The 16432-nt window shown below is 45.9% G+C and overlaps 1 protein-coding gene across 1 annotated transcript; it reads right to left on the bottom strand.

The window, feature by feature from the left end:
* Positions 1–886: 886 nt before the first annotated feature.
* On the bottom strand, positions 887–9200 carry LOC130360866 (DNA damage-regulated autophagy modulator protein 1-like). The gene is made up of 8 exons (XM_056563415.1): positions 9094–9200; positions 8659–8768; positions 5911–5978; positions 5632–5768; positions 3792–3963; positions 1971–2029; positions 1586–1672; positions 887–1420 (listed from the first exon to the last, which is right to left on the bottom strand). Exons 2-8 carry the CDS (start codon positions 8754–8756, stop codon positions 1346–1348), a joined length of 696 nt encoding a protein of 231 aa, XP_056419390.1. The 5' UTR covers positions 8757–8768; positions 9094–9200; the 3' UTR covers positions 887–1345.
* Between the last annotated feature and the right edge of the window lie 7232 nt (positions 9201–16432).

The following is a 16432-nucleotide window of genomic DNA, read 5'->3' as shown; positions in this document are numbered from 1 at the left end:
TCTGTGCAGACATTGATACTGGAAACGTGAGCTCTGCTAACTACAGTCTCCTCTTCTCCTCCACAGCCTAGTGCAAATCTGTACCAGGACATTCACCTAACATGTGACTTTTATAATACTTTTGTCTTCTTATCAGGTAGAGAGGTTTTTTGGACCCCCTAAGATTCCAGGGCCTGATGTGACTGCTATGTCTCCTCTTGCTACAGCTGCCCCCCCTGTCCACAGCACAGTGGTGTTGGCTGCGCCTTCCCTCCCATGACCCTATGGCCCTCCGCCTTCAGCCACAGGTCTCCCCTGTACCCTCCATGTTTCTTCAGTGGTCAGTGCAGGGATGTATCAACAGCGTTGTCAAGAGGATAGTGTGGCTATGACATAGCCACACTATCCTCTTGACAACGCTGTTGATACAGCGAAACATGTCGAGGGTGGCTGTGCAGTTCTTATTTTAAACTGCACACCACAACAGTGTTTGTATTGGTGTACTGCAGCCCCATCTATTCTTTACCTATATGGGAAAGAGGCTCATGCTGTTATATTTGGTACGGTCGCATTACACTGTTGTGGTACTGATTTTAATACCACATTTGGGGATTATCATAATTACTTTTTAAGAGTATTAATAAAAGTTATATTTTAGGGGGTGATCTTGAAGAGGGGAGTTTAGTGACTCCGGGCTTCGGCCCTGGAGTTTGTAGTTTAGATATTGGAGGACCCCTCACCCTCCTCTTGGGTTCATTTGATTAGTATACCAGGGCAGGCATCTAGGGGGCGCATATGTATAAAGAGCTTGTACGCTCTCCTCTCCTCCCTGACCAATGGTAAAGTACTATGTTGTATTGGGATATTCCTGTATAGCAAATTGCCAAATGAAAATATATTTTGACTCTTCTATCGTGTAATATTTTTTATTGATTTTATAAGGTAGAGAAGAAAGGATAGGTAGGAGAAGGAGGGTATTTTTTTCCATTTTTTTTTTTTTTTTAGTTTTTTTTTCTCCCCATAACCCAAAAAGATATGGGGTGTTTTTTTTCCCCATTTTTTTTTCTTTTTTTTTCTCTCCCCATAACCCAGAAAGGTATGGGGTGTTTTTTTCCCATTTTTTTATTTTTTTTCTCCCCATAACCCAGAAAAGTATGGGGTGTTTTTTTCCCATTTTTTTTTTTTTTTTTTTTAAGTTTTTTTTCCCCCCATAACCCAGAAAAGTATGGGGGTTGTTTTTTAAAAAAAAAAATTTTCATTGGGAAAGAATGGGTAAGGTATATAGAGAAAGGGGGTGGAAGTGAGTTATGATTATTGCCATCATATTAGAAGAAGAGGTCTTGTATCTTCTAGGGCCTGCAGCAAACTATGGGAGTTCTTGATAGAGTTTTTCCCTAAATGCGATGATGATCATTCCCCCGGAGATCTCCATGTAAAGTCGCTGAGAGGGAAACAAAAATGATGTTCAATATTAGACAAGGTTTATGCACAGAACAGAAATATCTCAAACTCGGTTTACTTGGAAGATCTAGGCCTATACATAGAGAGACATGAATATTTATGATGGATAATAGATATTTACATAAAAACTCAGTCTTCTACCTACCTGGAAATCCTTGTAGTATGTGATTACTTGGAGAAGGAAGCAGGCTATAGCCACCCACCAGGCAACTTCGGCGGCATCATTGAAGACCTTAGAAAAAAACATTAGATACAGTTACAGTCTCTCTCTCCATGATAACGGTTTAGGAATAGAACAGAATAAGTAAACGCTTTGAAATGGTTATTATGGGGGATCTGAGCTTACATTGGCTCCCATAGCGAAATTGAGAATGGGCCCCACACTCTGCAGTGTCCTTCCATATGAACTATGCATTTTATTAAAAAAATGTGGACCAAATTAACTATTAAAAATGAGCCAGTAATGGGACATGGTGTCTGTATAGGGAGCGCTGCTTTACTGACAGGGTGAACAACAAATTAATACATACCTCCTCACATTCGGGCTCTCCGCACAACGAGAATAGCTGCTGGGTAAAGTTGGCATAAACTGAATGTGAATGTATAAAGGAAAAGTAACATCATTCTATTCCTATGGAGCTTTATCTAATGACCAATCCTTTGTATAGTTCTATCCCGATCATTACTAATGCGGCTCACACTGTATCACATTATATAACAATCACCTCAACATACGAGATCCTGGAATATCTCCACATCCAATGATGGAGCTCTGAGGAAATGCAGCTGGCGGATGATCACCACCAACCATGGACACCACCCCCTTCCATATATGTGTCCTAACTGGGAAGGTGTGGGACAAGGTCTCTTGGTACCCAGGCAGTGGTTTCAGGATGTGTTCTTCTACCCTGATCCCCTCCATATATGTAAAGTTATTGCAGTGTCCTCTGTCTTGGCCAATCCCCCATGCTTTACATTGTCTTCTCTGTGCATCAATCGAAGCAGAAGCTGAACATAATATATGTGGGCTACCTGTCCCTATAGACCAGTCCATGGGCTGTATGCAGCCCTATACATGATTACTTGTGCCCAGCCAGAATCCCTCCACACGTTACAGCCCCTGGAAAGAAATGAGACTGCCGGCTGCACCCAGGGCTGTGATGTGTGGAAGAGGATGTGAATGGCACAGCCCTGGTTGCGGTGTACAGTGGTGGCGGAGCCCAGAGACAGGAGCTTCATCTGCGCTCTCCGACAAAAACCCACTGCTGCTGAATGATCCCCTCTGCCTGCCTCCTCACTCTCTGCCCTCTGCACATCTGCCCAGTTATGCAAAACTGAGAGAGAGAAAAAAAAAAAAAGTATATATATATATATATATATATATATATATATATATATACACACAGTGGTCCCTCAACATACGATGGTAATTCGTTCCAAATGAACCATCGTTTGTCGAATCTATAGTATGTTGAGGGATTCGTGCAATGTTAAGTATAGGAAGCTGTACTCACCTGTCCCCGCCGCTCCGGACCGCGTCCCGCCGCTCCCGATGGTGACCACGCCGCTCCCGATGGTAACCCCGGGCCTCCGCTGGGCTCTCCTGGTCTTCTCCGGTCCTCCGCTGTCTTCCGCAAGGCCTTACTGGGCCTGCGTAGCGACGTCATTACGCCGCTGCGTACGCCGTTCCTATTGGATGACGGGACGGCGTGCGCAACATCGTAGTGATGTCAACGGAGAGGGACGAGAAGACACCGGAGGACCAGCGCTGGACCTGAAGGGCACCCCGGAGCATCATGGAGGGGTAAGTAATACTCACCACACCACACGGGGAACATTAAGCTGCTATCCGGCAGCAGCTTAAGCATTTTGCGATGCCGGATAGCACTTAATGCGATGGCCCCGACATAAAAAAGCATCGTATGTCGATTTGATCATATGTCGGGGCCATTGTAGGTCGGGGGGTCACTGTCACAGCTTAAGGCATGGTTAAGGGCATGGTCCGCCAAACAATAGATACACCACTGTATATACATATGCAGCGATGTACCTACTGTTTGGCAAACCATGCCCTTAACCATGCCTTAAGCTGTGGCTGCACCCTTTGATGAGACAGGAGGGGGCGGGTGCTTGACCCAATCACCGTGTGCAGGAAAAACCACGCCATGATGTGATGTCCAATGGATGCATGATATCGCTGGAACATAAGACACAACATGAGCTATTGGACATTTGTGATTTTGCCCACACACAATGACAAATCTCCAAATGGCCCTTGGCAAAATACAAGTTCCGCACCCCTGCTGTAGACTAAAAATACCATTGTGCTACTTTGTCAAAAGAAAGGATACAGATCAGCATCATTATGGTGATGGTTATCGATAGCGCCATTCTGAGGTGGCAGATGATCCGGGGGTTGCAGGAGGTCTCGTATAGGCATCTGGACTGCATAATATTGTAAAAGGCCCCACATACAAAGGCCATGGCCACACCAGACATATGCAGCAGAGAGGATGATAATAACTGAAAGTAAAACATTATATAGGTTAGTGCTGGGCGGTATAACGGTATGAACCGGATACCGTTTTTTTTTCTCCTACGGTATGGATTTTTGCCCATATTGCTATACCGGTCGGGCCCCTCCCCCACCCTCCGAGTCAATAAAAAAAATTAAACTTACCCGTAATGGGGGTGGTCCGGGCCATCCATCCTTCTTGTAGTGTCCGGCGGCATTCCGGGTGGAGGGTGAACCGGTCCGGGCTGTCCTTCTTCTCCGGGGGTCCTCTTCTCCACTCCGGGCTGGCTCCGGCCTAGTACGCTGCATAGACGCCGCTACGCTGTGACGTCAGGCGTGTCGCTGCGCACGGGGGTCACTGCGCAGCGGCGTCTATGCAGCGTTACTAGGCAGGAGCCTGCCCGGAGTGGAGAAGAGGACCCCCGGAGAAGAAGGACAGCCCGGACCGGTTCACCCTCCACCCGGAATGCCGCCAGACACTACAGGAAGGATGGATGGCCCGAACCCCCCTCCCCGGACGGTCCCTGCAGCAACTGGGAAGGTGAGTCAGGGTTCTGGGATGGACAGGGGTCTGTATAATATACTATACCTACAGTAGGCCCTCCAGCTGTTGAGGCCCTCCAGCTGTTGCAAAACTACAACTCCCAGCATGCCCGGACAGCCAACGGCTGGAGGCACCCCTAGTTGGGAAACACTGACCTATACTATACACTACTATATAGTCCAACATGCTGGGAGTTCTAGTTTTGCAACAGCTGGAGGCACCCCTAGTTGGGAAACACTGACCTATAATATACACTACTATATAGTCCAACATGCTGGGAGTTGTAGTTTTGCAACAGCTGGAGGCTGTAGGGTTGTTTGTTACATCTACTTAAAAGGGTACTCCACTGCCCCAGTGTTCAGATCATTTAGTTCCAAAAGCCCATTTAGTTCCGCTACGCCACCTCAATGCAAGTCTCAATGTAAAAAAAAAATAAAAAATACCGTGAAATACCGTGATACTTTAGAAAAATACCGCGATACTCATTATTGGTCATATCGCCCAGCAGTAAAATAGGTTACACTAAGATTATAATATAAACTCTTATAAAGGGGGAGATTTATCAAAACCTGTCCAGAGGAAAAGTGGCTGAGTTGCCCATAGCAACCAATCAGATCTCTTCTTTCACTTTGGAGAGGCCTTGTTAGAAATGAAAGTAGCGAGCTGATTGGTTGCTATGGGCAACTCAGCTACTTTTCCTCTGGACGGGTTTTGATAAATCTCCCCTTTATCGTCAAAGTGACATATAACCCTGGGCTGGACGTCACCTCGGCCTCATTCATGGTCACTATACTAGTGCAGACGGACGGTTTAGGCATTTGCCATGGCAACCAGTCAGGTTCTAAATATCCCTAACTGACTGGTTACCATGGCAACACTTCATTTTACATGCACTACATCAGTGGTCTTCAACCTGCGGACCTCCAGATGTTGCAAAACTACAACTCCCAGCATGCCCGGACAGCCGTTGGCTGTCCGGGCATGCTGGGAGTTGTAGTTTTGCAACATCTGGAGGTCCGCAGGTTGAAGACCACTGCACTACATTATCTCCAGCATTCCAAGCAGTGATCTAACCCTACAAGTCTGAGTCTTTATATCTAGTTAATAAAATTAAACATTATTATTTACTAACCTGAGCTATAGCAGTGATTCCGGTCCCAAAGGAGGCACATAATCCTAGGCCGAGAAGAGCCCTCTGAAAAAGGATGTCACAATTGTCCTCATACAATGTGATGTGGAATACGTAAAATATTATTGTCATGATGGATCCTGAAATAAAAAAAAATGATTGTCAGTCGGGGGCCCAGAACATGAGCCATTGATGGGAACATGTAACATGACATCTGATATGGAGGGATAAACAAGGGGCAAGAACCCAAAATATGTGACCAGAAAATCCACTTCTACTTACCAAGCAAGGCACAGCCGAAAAGGGTCCCAATTATTACCCATGACTGCGGGAGAAAGCTGCCCGGGAGTCTGCGGAACAAAAGAGAATATAGTGAATTATATAGGATTATATGCATTATAACAGAATATAGTGAATTATATAGGATTATATGCATTATAACAGAATATAGTGAATTATATACATTATCACAGAATATAGTGAATTATATAGGATTATATGCATTATAACAGAATATAGTGAATTATATAGGATTATATGCATTATAACAGAATATAGGGAATTATATAGGATTATATGCATTATAACAGAATATAGTGAATTATATAGGATTATATGCATTATAACAGAATATAGGGAATTATATAGGATTATATGCATTATAACAGAATATAGTGAATTATATAGGATTATATGCATTATAACAGAATATAGTGAATTATATACATTATCACAGAATATAGTGAATTATATAGGATTATATGCATTATAACAGAATATAGTGAATTATATAGGATTATATGCATTATAACAGAATATAGGGAATTATATAGGATTATATACATTATAACAGAATATAGTGAATTATATAGGATTATATGCATTATAACAGAATATAGTGAATTATATAGGATTATATGCATTATAACAGAATATAGTGAATTATATAGGATTATATACATTATAACAGAATATAGGGAATTATATAGGATTATATGCATTATAACAGAATATAGTGAATTATATAGGATTATATGCATTATAACAGAATATAGTGAATTATATACATTATCACAGAATATAGTGAATTATATAGGATTATAAGCATTATAACAGAATATAGTGAATTATATAGGATTATATACATTATAACAGAATATCGGGAATTATATAGGATTATATGCATTATAACAGAATATAGTGAATTATATAGGATTATATACATTATAACAGAATATAGGGAATTATATAGGATTATATGCATTATAACAGAATATAGTGAATTATATAGGATTATATAAATTATAACAGAATATAGGGGATTATATAGGATTATATACATTATAACAGAATATAGTGAATTATAAAGGATTATATACATTATAACAGAATATAGGGAATTATATAGGATTATATGCATTATAACAGAATATAGTGAATTATATAGGATTATATACATTATAACAGAATATAGGGAATTATATAGGATTATATGCATTATAACAGAATATAGGGAATTATATAGGATTATATGCATTATAACAGAATATAGTGAATTATATAGGATTATATGCATTATAACAGAATATAGGGAATTATATAGGATTATATGCATTATAACAGAATATAGTGAATTATATAGGATTATATGCATTATAACAGAATATAGGGAATTATATAGGATTATATACATTATAACAGAATATAGTGAATTATATACATTATCACAGAATATAGTGAATTATATAGGATTATATACATTATAACAGAATATAGGGAATTATATAGGATTATATGCATTATAACAGAATATAGTGAATTATATAGGATTATATGCATTATAACAGAATATAGGGAATTATATAGGATTATATACATTATAACAGAATATAGTGAATTATATAGGATTATATACATTATAACAGAATATAGTGAATTATATAGGATTATATGCATTATAACAGAATATAGTGAATTATATAGGATTATATACATTATAACAGAATATAGGGAATTATATAGGATTATATGCATTATAACAGAATATAGTGAATTATATAGGATTATATAAATTATAACAGAATATAGGGGATTATATAGGATTATATACATTATAACAGAATATAGTGAATTATAAAGGATTATATACATTATAACAGAATATAGGGAATTATATAGGATTATATGCATTATAACAGAATATAGTGAATTATATAGGATTATATACATTATAACAGAATATAGGGAATTATATAGGATTATATGCATTATAACAGAATATAGGGAATTATATAGGATTATATGCATTATAACAGAATATAGTGAATTATATAGGATTATATGCATTATAACAGAATATAGGGAATTATATAGGATTATATGCATTATAACAGAATATAGGGAATTATATAGGATTATATGCATTATAACAGAATATAGTGAATTATATACATTATCACAGAATATAGTGAATTATATAGGATTATATACATTATAACAGAATATAGGGAATTATATAGGATTATATGCATTATAACAGAATATAGTGAATTATATAGGATTATATGCATTATAACAGAATATAGGGGATTATATAGGATTATATACATTATAACAGAATATAGGGGATTATATAGGATTATATACATTATAACAGAATATAGTGGATTATATAGGATTATATCGGATTATTTACATTATAACAGAATATAGGGGATTATATAGGATTATATACATTATAACAGAATATAGGGGATTATATAGGATTATATACATTATAACAGAATATAGGGAATTATATAGGATTATATGCATTATAACAGAATATAGTGAATTATATAGGATTATATGCATTATAACAGAATATAGTGAATTATATAGGATTATATGAATTATAACTGAATATAGTGAATTATATAGGATTATATGCATTATAACAGAATATAGGGGTTTATATAGGATTATTCTCTAGATTACACCTGTATCCCACATCATCACATTCAGATATACCTAATAAACCATTCATCTTACCGGATGTCTGGGTACGGTGACCCCTTGTGGTCCATGGCCTGTAGGGTGTAGGTTGTAATGAACCCAGTTGACGTCCAGGACACAAATAAAAACACCATGAACTGAAGTCCCTGGAAATTCATGGTGAGGAAATCCTCAAAACAAATCCAAAGCTTAGACCATTGATTCCTAACCGCGGTACTTGTGTGCCGTTCGCCACTGCGCGTGGGGCCGCGGGATTTTGGTGTGATTTTTTTTTTTTTTTTTTTAAATATCCCGCCCCGGCCTACGCGCTTATGACTGTCGGCGCAGGGGGGAAGGGAAGCCTGAGTGCGCACTGCGCCCACAGCGTCCCCATCCCCCTCCCCACTGCGCCCACAGCGTCCCCATCCCCCTCCCCACTGCGCCCACAGCGTCCCCATCCCCCCCATCCCCCTCCCACTGCGTCCCTTCTACCTTGCGGTGCAGGGAGCCGAAAATGGGTCCCTGGGACGGAACGATCTTCACCTGCGCCGGACTCCCGTGCCTGCCGTGGACCTGCAAGCTGCGCGGACCGGCTTGCTTAAGGCACTGTACCCTTTCCACCCCTCTGTTACCCCTTCTCAACCCTGTCCAACCCCCCCCCCCTGTCACCCATGTCTACACCCCGTCACCGCTGTCCACCCCCCCCCCCTGTCCACCCTCCTGTCACCGCTGTCCACCCTCCTGTCACCCCTGTCCATCCCCCGTCACCCATGTTCATCCCCTCCTGTCACCCCTTTCACTCCTGTCCACCCTCCTGTCACCCCTTTCACCCCTGTCCACCCCCACTGTCACCCATTTCACTCCTGTCCACCGCCCTGTCACCCATGTCCACCATCCTGTCACCCCTGTTCACACCCCTGTTCACCCCCCCCTGTCACCCATGTTCACCCTCCTCTCATCCCTTTCACTCCCGTCCACCCCGCTGTCATCCATATCCACCCCCGTGTCACCCCTGTCCACCCTGCTGTCGCCCATGTTCACCCTCCTGTCATCCCTTTCACTTCCGTCCACCGCCCTGTCACCCATGTTCACCCCCTCCTGTCCACCCTCCTGTCACCCATGTTCACCCCCTCCTGTCACCCCTTTCACTCCCGTCCACCGCCCTGTCACCCATGTTCACCCCCTCCTGTCCACCCTCCTGTCATCCCTTTCACTTCTGTCCACCCCGTCACCCATGTTCACCCCCTCCTGTCACCCCTTTCACTCCTGTCCACCCCCCCTGTCCACCCTCCTGTCACCCATATTCACCCTCCTGTCATCCCTTTCACCCATGTCCACCCTCCTGTCATCCCTTTCACTCCTGTCCACTGCCCTGTCACCCATGTCCACCATCCTGTCACCCCTGTTCACACCCCTGTCCACCCCCCCCTGTCATCCATGTTCACCCTCCTCTCATCCCTTTCACTCCCGCCCACCCCCCTGTCATCCATATCCACCCTCCTGTCACCCCTTTCACTCCCATCCACCGCCCTGTCACCCATGTTCACCCCCCCTGTCCACCCTCCTGTCACCTATGTCCACCCTCCTGTCATACCCTTCACTCCTGTCCACCCTCCCGTCACCCATGTCCACCCTCCTGTCACCCATGTACACTCCTCTACACCCCTGTCACCCATGTACACTCCTCTACACCCCTCTGTCACCCATGTACACTCCTCTACACCCCTGTCACTCCTCTACACCCCTCTGTCACCCATGTACACTCCTCGACACCCCTCTGTCACCCATGTACACTCCTCGACACCCCTCTGTCACCCATGTACACTCCTCTATACCCCTCTACACCCCTCTGTCACCCATGTACACTCCTCTACACCCCTCTGTCACCCATGTACACTCCTCTACACCCCTCTGTCACACATGTACACTCCTCTACACCCCTCTGTCACCCATGTACACTCCTCTACACCCCTCTGTCACCCATGTACACTCCTCTATACCCCTCTGTCACCCATGTACACTCCTCTACACCCCTCTGTCACACATGTACACTCCTCTATACCCCTCTGTCACACATGTACACTCCTCTACACCCCTCTGTCACCCATGTACACTCCTCTATACCCCTCTGTCACACATGTACACTCCTCTACACCCCTCTGTCACCCATGTACACTCCTCTATACTCCTCTACACCCCTCTGTCACCGATGTACACTCCTCTACACCCCTCTGTCACACATGTACACTCCTCTACACCCCTCTGTCACCGATGTACACTCCTCTACACCCCTCTGTCACACATGTACACTCCTCTACACCCCTCTGTCACCCATGTACACTCCTCTATACCCCTCTGTCACACATGTACACTCCTCTATACCCCTCTGTCACCCATGTACACTCCTCTACACCCCTCTGTACACCCCTCTGTCACCCATGTACACTCCTCTACACCCCTCTGTCACCCATGTACACTCCTCTATACCCCTCTGTCACCCATGTACACTTCTCTACACCCTTGTCACCCATGTACGCTCCTCTACACCCATCACCCATGTACACTCCTCTACACCCGTCACCCATGTACGCTCCACTACACCCGTCACCCATGTACACTCCTCTACACCCGTCACCCATGTACGCTCCTCTACACTCGTCACCCATGTACGCTTCTCTACACCCCTCTGTCACCCATGTATACTCCTCTACATCCCTCTAAACCCCTTTGTCACCCATGTACACTCCTCTATACCCCTCTGTCACACATGTACACTCCTCTACACCCGTCACCCATGTACACTCCTCTATACCCCTCTGTCACACATGTACACTCCTCTATACCCCTCTGTCACCCATGTACACTCCTCTATACCCCTCTGTCACCCATGTACACTCCTCTATACCCCTCTGTCACACATGTACACTCCTCTACACCCCTCTGTCACCCATGTACACTCCTCTATACCCCTCTGTCACACATGTACACTCCTCTACACCCCTCTGTCACCCATGTACACTCCTCTATACTCCTCTACACCCCTCTGTCACACATGTACACTCCTCTACACCCCTCTGTCACCCATGTACACTCCTCTATACCCCTCTGTCACACATGTACACTCCTCTATACCCCTCTGTCACCCATGTACACTCCTCTATACCCCTCTGTCACCCATGTACACTCCTCTACACCCCTCTGTCACCCATGTACACTCCTCTATACCCCTCTGTCACCCATGTACACTCCTCTATACCCCTGTCACCCATGTACGCTCCTCTACACCCATCACCCATGTACACTCCTCTACACCCGTCACCCATGTACGCTCCTCTACACCCATCACCCATGTACACTCCTCTACACCCGTCACCCATGTACGCTCCACTACACCCGTCACCCATGTACACTCCTCTACACCCGTCACCCATGTACGCTCCTCTACACCCGTCACCCATGTACGCTCCACTACACCCGTCACCCATGTTCGCTCCTCTACACTCGTCACCCATGTACGCTTCTCTACACCCCTCTGTCACCCATGTATACTCCTCTACATCCCTCTAAACCCCTTTGTCACCCATGTACACTCCTCTATACCCCTCTGTCACACATGTACACTCCTCTACACCCCTCTGTCACACATGTACACTCCTCTATACCCCTCTGTCACCCATGTACACTCCTCTATACCCCTCTGTCACCCATGTACACTTCTCTACACCCCTGTCACCCATGTACACTCCTTTTCACCCCTGTCACCCATGTACACTCCTCTACACCCTTCACCCATGTACGCTCCTCTACACTCGTCACCCATGTACGCTTCTCTACACCCCTCTGTCACCCATGTATACTCCTCTACATTCCTCTAAACCCCTTTGTCACCCATGTACACTCCTCTATACCCCTCTGTCACACATGTACACTCCTCTATACCCCTCTGTCACACATGTACACTCCTCTATACCCCTCTGTCACACATGTACACTCCTCTATACCCCTCTGTCACCCATGTACACTCCTCTATACCCCTCTGTCACCCATGTACACTCCTCTATACCCCTCTGTCACCCATGTACACTCCTCTACACCCCTCTGTCACCCATGTACACTCCTCTACACCCCTGTCACTCCTCTACACCCCTCTGTCACCCATGTACACTCCTCGACACCCCTCTGTCACCCATGTACACTCCTCGACACCCCTCTGTCACCCATGTACACTCCTCTATACCCCTCTACACCCCTCTGTCACCCATGTACACTCCTCTACACCCCTCTGTCACCCATGTACACTCCTCTACACCCCTCTGTCACACATGTACACTCCTCTACACCCCTCTGTCACCCATGTACACTCCTCTACACCCCTCTGTCACCCATGTACACTCCTCTATACCCCTCTGTCACCCATGTACACTCCTCTACACCCCTCTGTCACACATGTACACTCCTCTATACCCCTCTGTCACACATGTACACTCCTCTACACCCCTCTGTCACCCATGTACACTCCTCTATACCCCTCTGTCACACATGTACACTCCTCTACACCCCTCTGTCACCCATGTACACTCCTCTATACTCCTCTACACCCCTCTGTCACCGATGTACACTCCTCTACACCCCTCTGTCACACATGTACACTCCTCTACACCCCTCTGTCACCGATGTACACTCCTCTACACCCCTCTGTCACACATGTACACTCCTCTACACCCCTCTGTCACCCATGTACACTCCTCTATACCCCTCTGTCACACATGTACACTCCTCTATACCCCTCTGTCACCCATGTACACTCCTCTACACCCCTCTGTACACCCCTCTGTCACCCATGTACACTCCTCTACACCCCTCTGTCACCCATGTACACTCCTCTATACCCCTCTGTCACCCATGTACACTTCTCTACACCCTTGTCACCCATGTACGCTCCTCTACACCCATCACCCATGTACACTCCTCTACACCCGTCACCCATGTACGCTCCACTACACCCGTCACCCATGTACACTCCTCTACACCCGTCACCCATGTACGCTCCTCTACACTCGTCACCCATGTACGCTTCTCTACACCCCTCTGTCACCCATGTATACTCCTCTACATCCCTCTAAACCCCTTTGTCACCCATGTACACTCCTCTATACCCCTCTGTCACACATGTACACTCCTCTACACCCGTCACCCATGTACACTCCTCTATACCCCTCTGTCACACATGTACACTCCTCTATACCCCTCTGTCACCCATGTACACTCCTCTATACCCCTCTGTCACCCATGTACACTCCTCTATACCCCTCTGTCACACATGTACACTCCTCTACACCCCTCTGTCACCCATGTACACTCCTCTATACCCCTCTGTCACACATGTACACTCCTCTACACCCCTCTGTCACCCATGTACACTCCTCTATACTCCTCTACACCCCTCTGTCACACATGTACACTCCTCTACACCCCTCTGTCACCCATGTACACTCCTCTATACCCCTCTGTCACACATGTACACTCCTCTATACCCCTCTGTCACCCATGTACACTCCTCTATACCCCTCTGTCACCCATGTACACTCCTCTACACCCCTCTGTCACCCATGTACACTCCTCTATACCCCTCTGTCACCCATGTACACTCCTCTATACCCCTGTCACCCATGTACGCTCCTCTACACCCATCACCCATGTACACTCCTCTACACCCGTCACCCATGTACGCTCCTCTACACCCATCACCCATGTACACTCCTCTACACCCGTCACCCATGTACGCTCCACTACACCCGTCACCCATGTACACTCCTCTACACCCGTCACCCATGTACGCTCCTCTACACCCGTCACCCATGTACGCTCCACTACACCCGTCACCCATGTTCGCTCCTCTACACTCGTCACCCATGTACGCTTCTCTACACCCCTCTGTCACCCATGTATACTCCTCTACATCCCTCTAAACCCCTTTGTCACCCATGTACACTCCTCTATACCCCTCTGTCACACATGTACACTCCTCTACACCCCTCTGTCACACATGTACACTCCTCTATACCCCTCTGTCACCCATGTACACTCCTCTATACCCCTCTGTCACCCATGTACACTTCTCTACACCCCTGTCACCCATGTACACTCCTTTTCACCCCTGTCACCCATGTACACTCCTCTACACCCTTCACCCATGTACGCTCCTCTACACTCGTCACCCATGTACGCTTCTCTACACCCCTCTGTCACCCATGTATACTCCTCTACATTCCTCTAAACCCCTTTGTCACCCATGTACACTCCTCTATACCCCTCTGTCACACATGTACACTCCTCTATACCCCTCTGTCACACATGTACACTCCTCTATACCCCTCTGTCACACATGTACACTCCTCTATACCCCTCTGTCACCCATGTACACTCCTCTATACCCCTCTGTCACCCATGTACACTCCTCTATACCCCTCTGTCACCCATGTACACTCCTCTACACCCCTCTGTCACCCATGTACACTCCTCTACACCCCTGTCACTCCTCTACACCCCTCTGTCACCCATGTACACTCCTCGACACCCCTCTGTCACCCATGTACACTCCTCGACACCCCTCTGTCACCCATGTACACTCCTCTATACCCCTCTACACCCCTCTGTCACCCATGTACACTCCTCTACACCCCTCTGTCACCCATGTACACTCCTCTACACCCCTCTGTCACACATGTACACTCCTCTACACCCCTCTGTCACCCATGTACACTCCTCTACACCCCTCTGTCACCCATGTACACTCCTCTATACCCCTCTGTCACCCATGTACACTCCTCTACACCCCTCTGTCACACATGTACACTCCTCTATACCCCTCTGTCACACATGTACACTCCTCTACACCCCTCTGTCACCCATGTACACTCCTCTATACCCCTCTGTCACACATGTACACTCCTCTACACCCCTCTGTCACCCATGTACACTCCTCTATACTCCTCTACACCCCTCTGTCACCGATGTACACTCCTCTACACCCCTCTGTCACACATGTACACTCCTCTACACCCCTCTGTCACCGATGTACACTCCTCTACACCCCTCTGTCACACATGTACACTCCTCTACACCCCTCTGTCACCCATGTACACTCCTCTATACCCCTCTGTCACACATGTACACTCCTCTATACCCCTCTGTCACCCATGTACACTCCTCTACACCCCTCTGTACACCCCTCTGTCACCCATGTACACTCCTCTACACCCCTCTGTCACCCATGTACACTCCTCTATACCCCTCTGTCACCCATGTACACTTCTCTACACCCTTGTCACCCATGTACGCTCCTCTACACCCATCACCCATGTACACTCCTCTACACCCGTCACCCATGTACGCTCCACTACACCCGTCACCCATGTACACTCCTCTACACCCGTCACCCATGTACGCTCCTCTACACTCGTCACCCATGTACGCTTCTCTACACCCCTCTGTCACCCATGTATACTCCTCTACATCCCTCTAAACCCCTTTGTCACCCATGTACACTCCTCTATACCCCTCTGTCACACATGTACACTCCTCTACACCCGTCACCCATGTACACTCCTCTATACCCCTCTGTCACACATGTACACTCCTCTATACCCCTCTGTCACCCATGTACACTCCTCTATACCCCTCTGTCACCCATGTACACTCCTCTATACCCCTCTGTCACACATGTACACTCCTCTACACCCCTCTGTCACCCATGTACACTCCTCTATACCCCTCTGTCACACATGTACACTCCTCTACACCCCTCTGTCACCCATGTACACTCCTCTAT

Source organism: Hyla sarda, chromosome 3, assembly GCF_029499605.1.
Source record: "Hyla sarda isolate aHylSar1 chromosome 3, aHylSar1.hap1, whole genome shotgun sequence".
In the NCBI taxonomy this organism is placed as follows: domain Eukaryota; kingdom Metazoa; phylum Chordata; class Amphibia; order Anura; family Hylidae; genus Hyla; species Hyla sarda.
The sequence above is the reverse complement of the archived record's forward strand: the minus strand, read 5'-3'. Positions and strand labels throughout refer to the sequence as shown.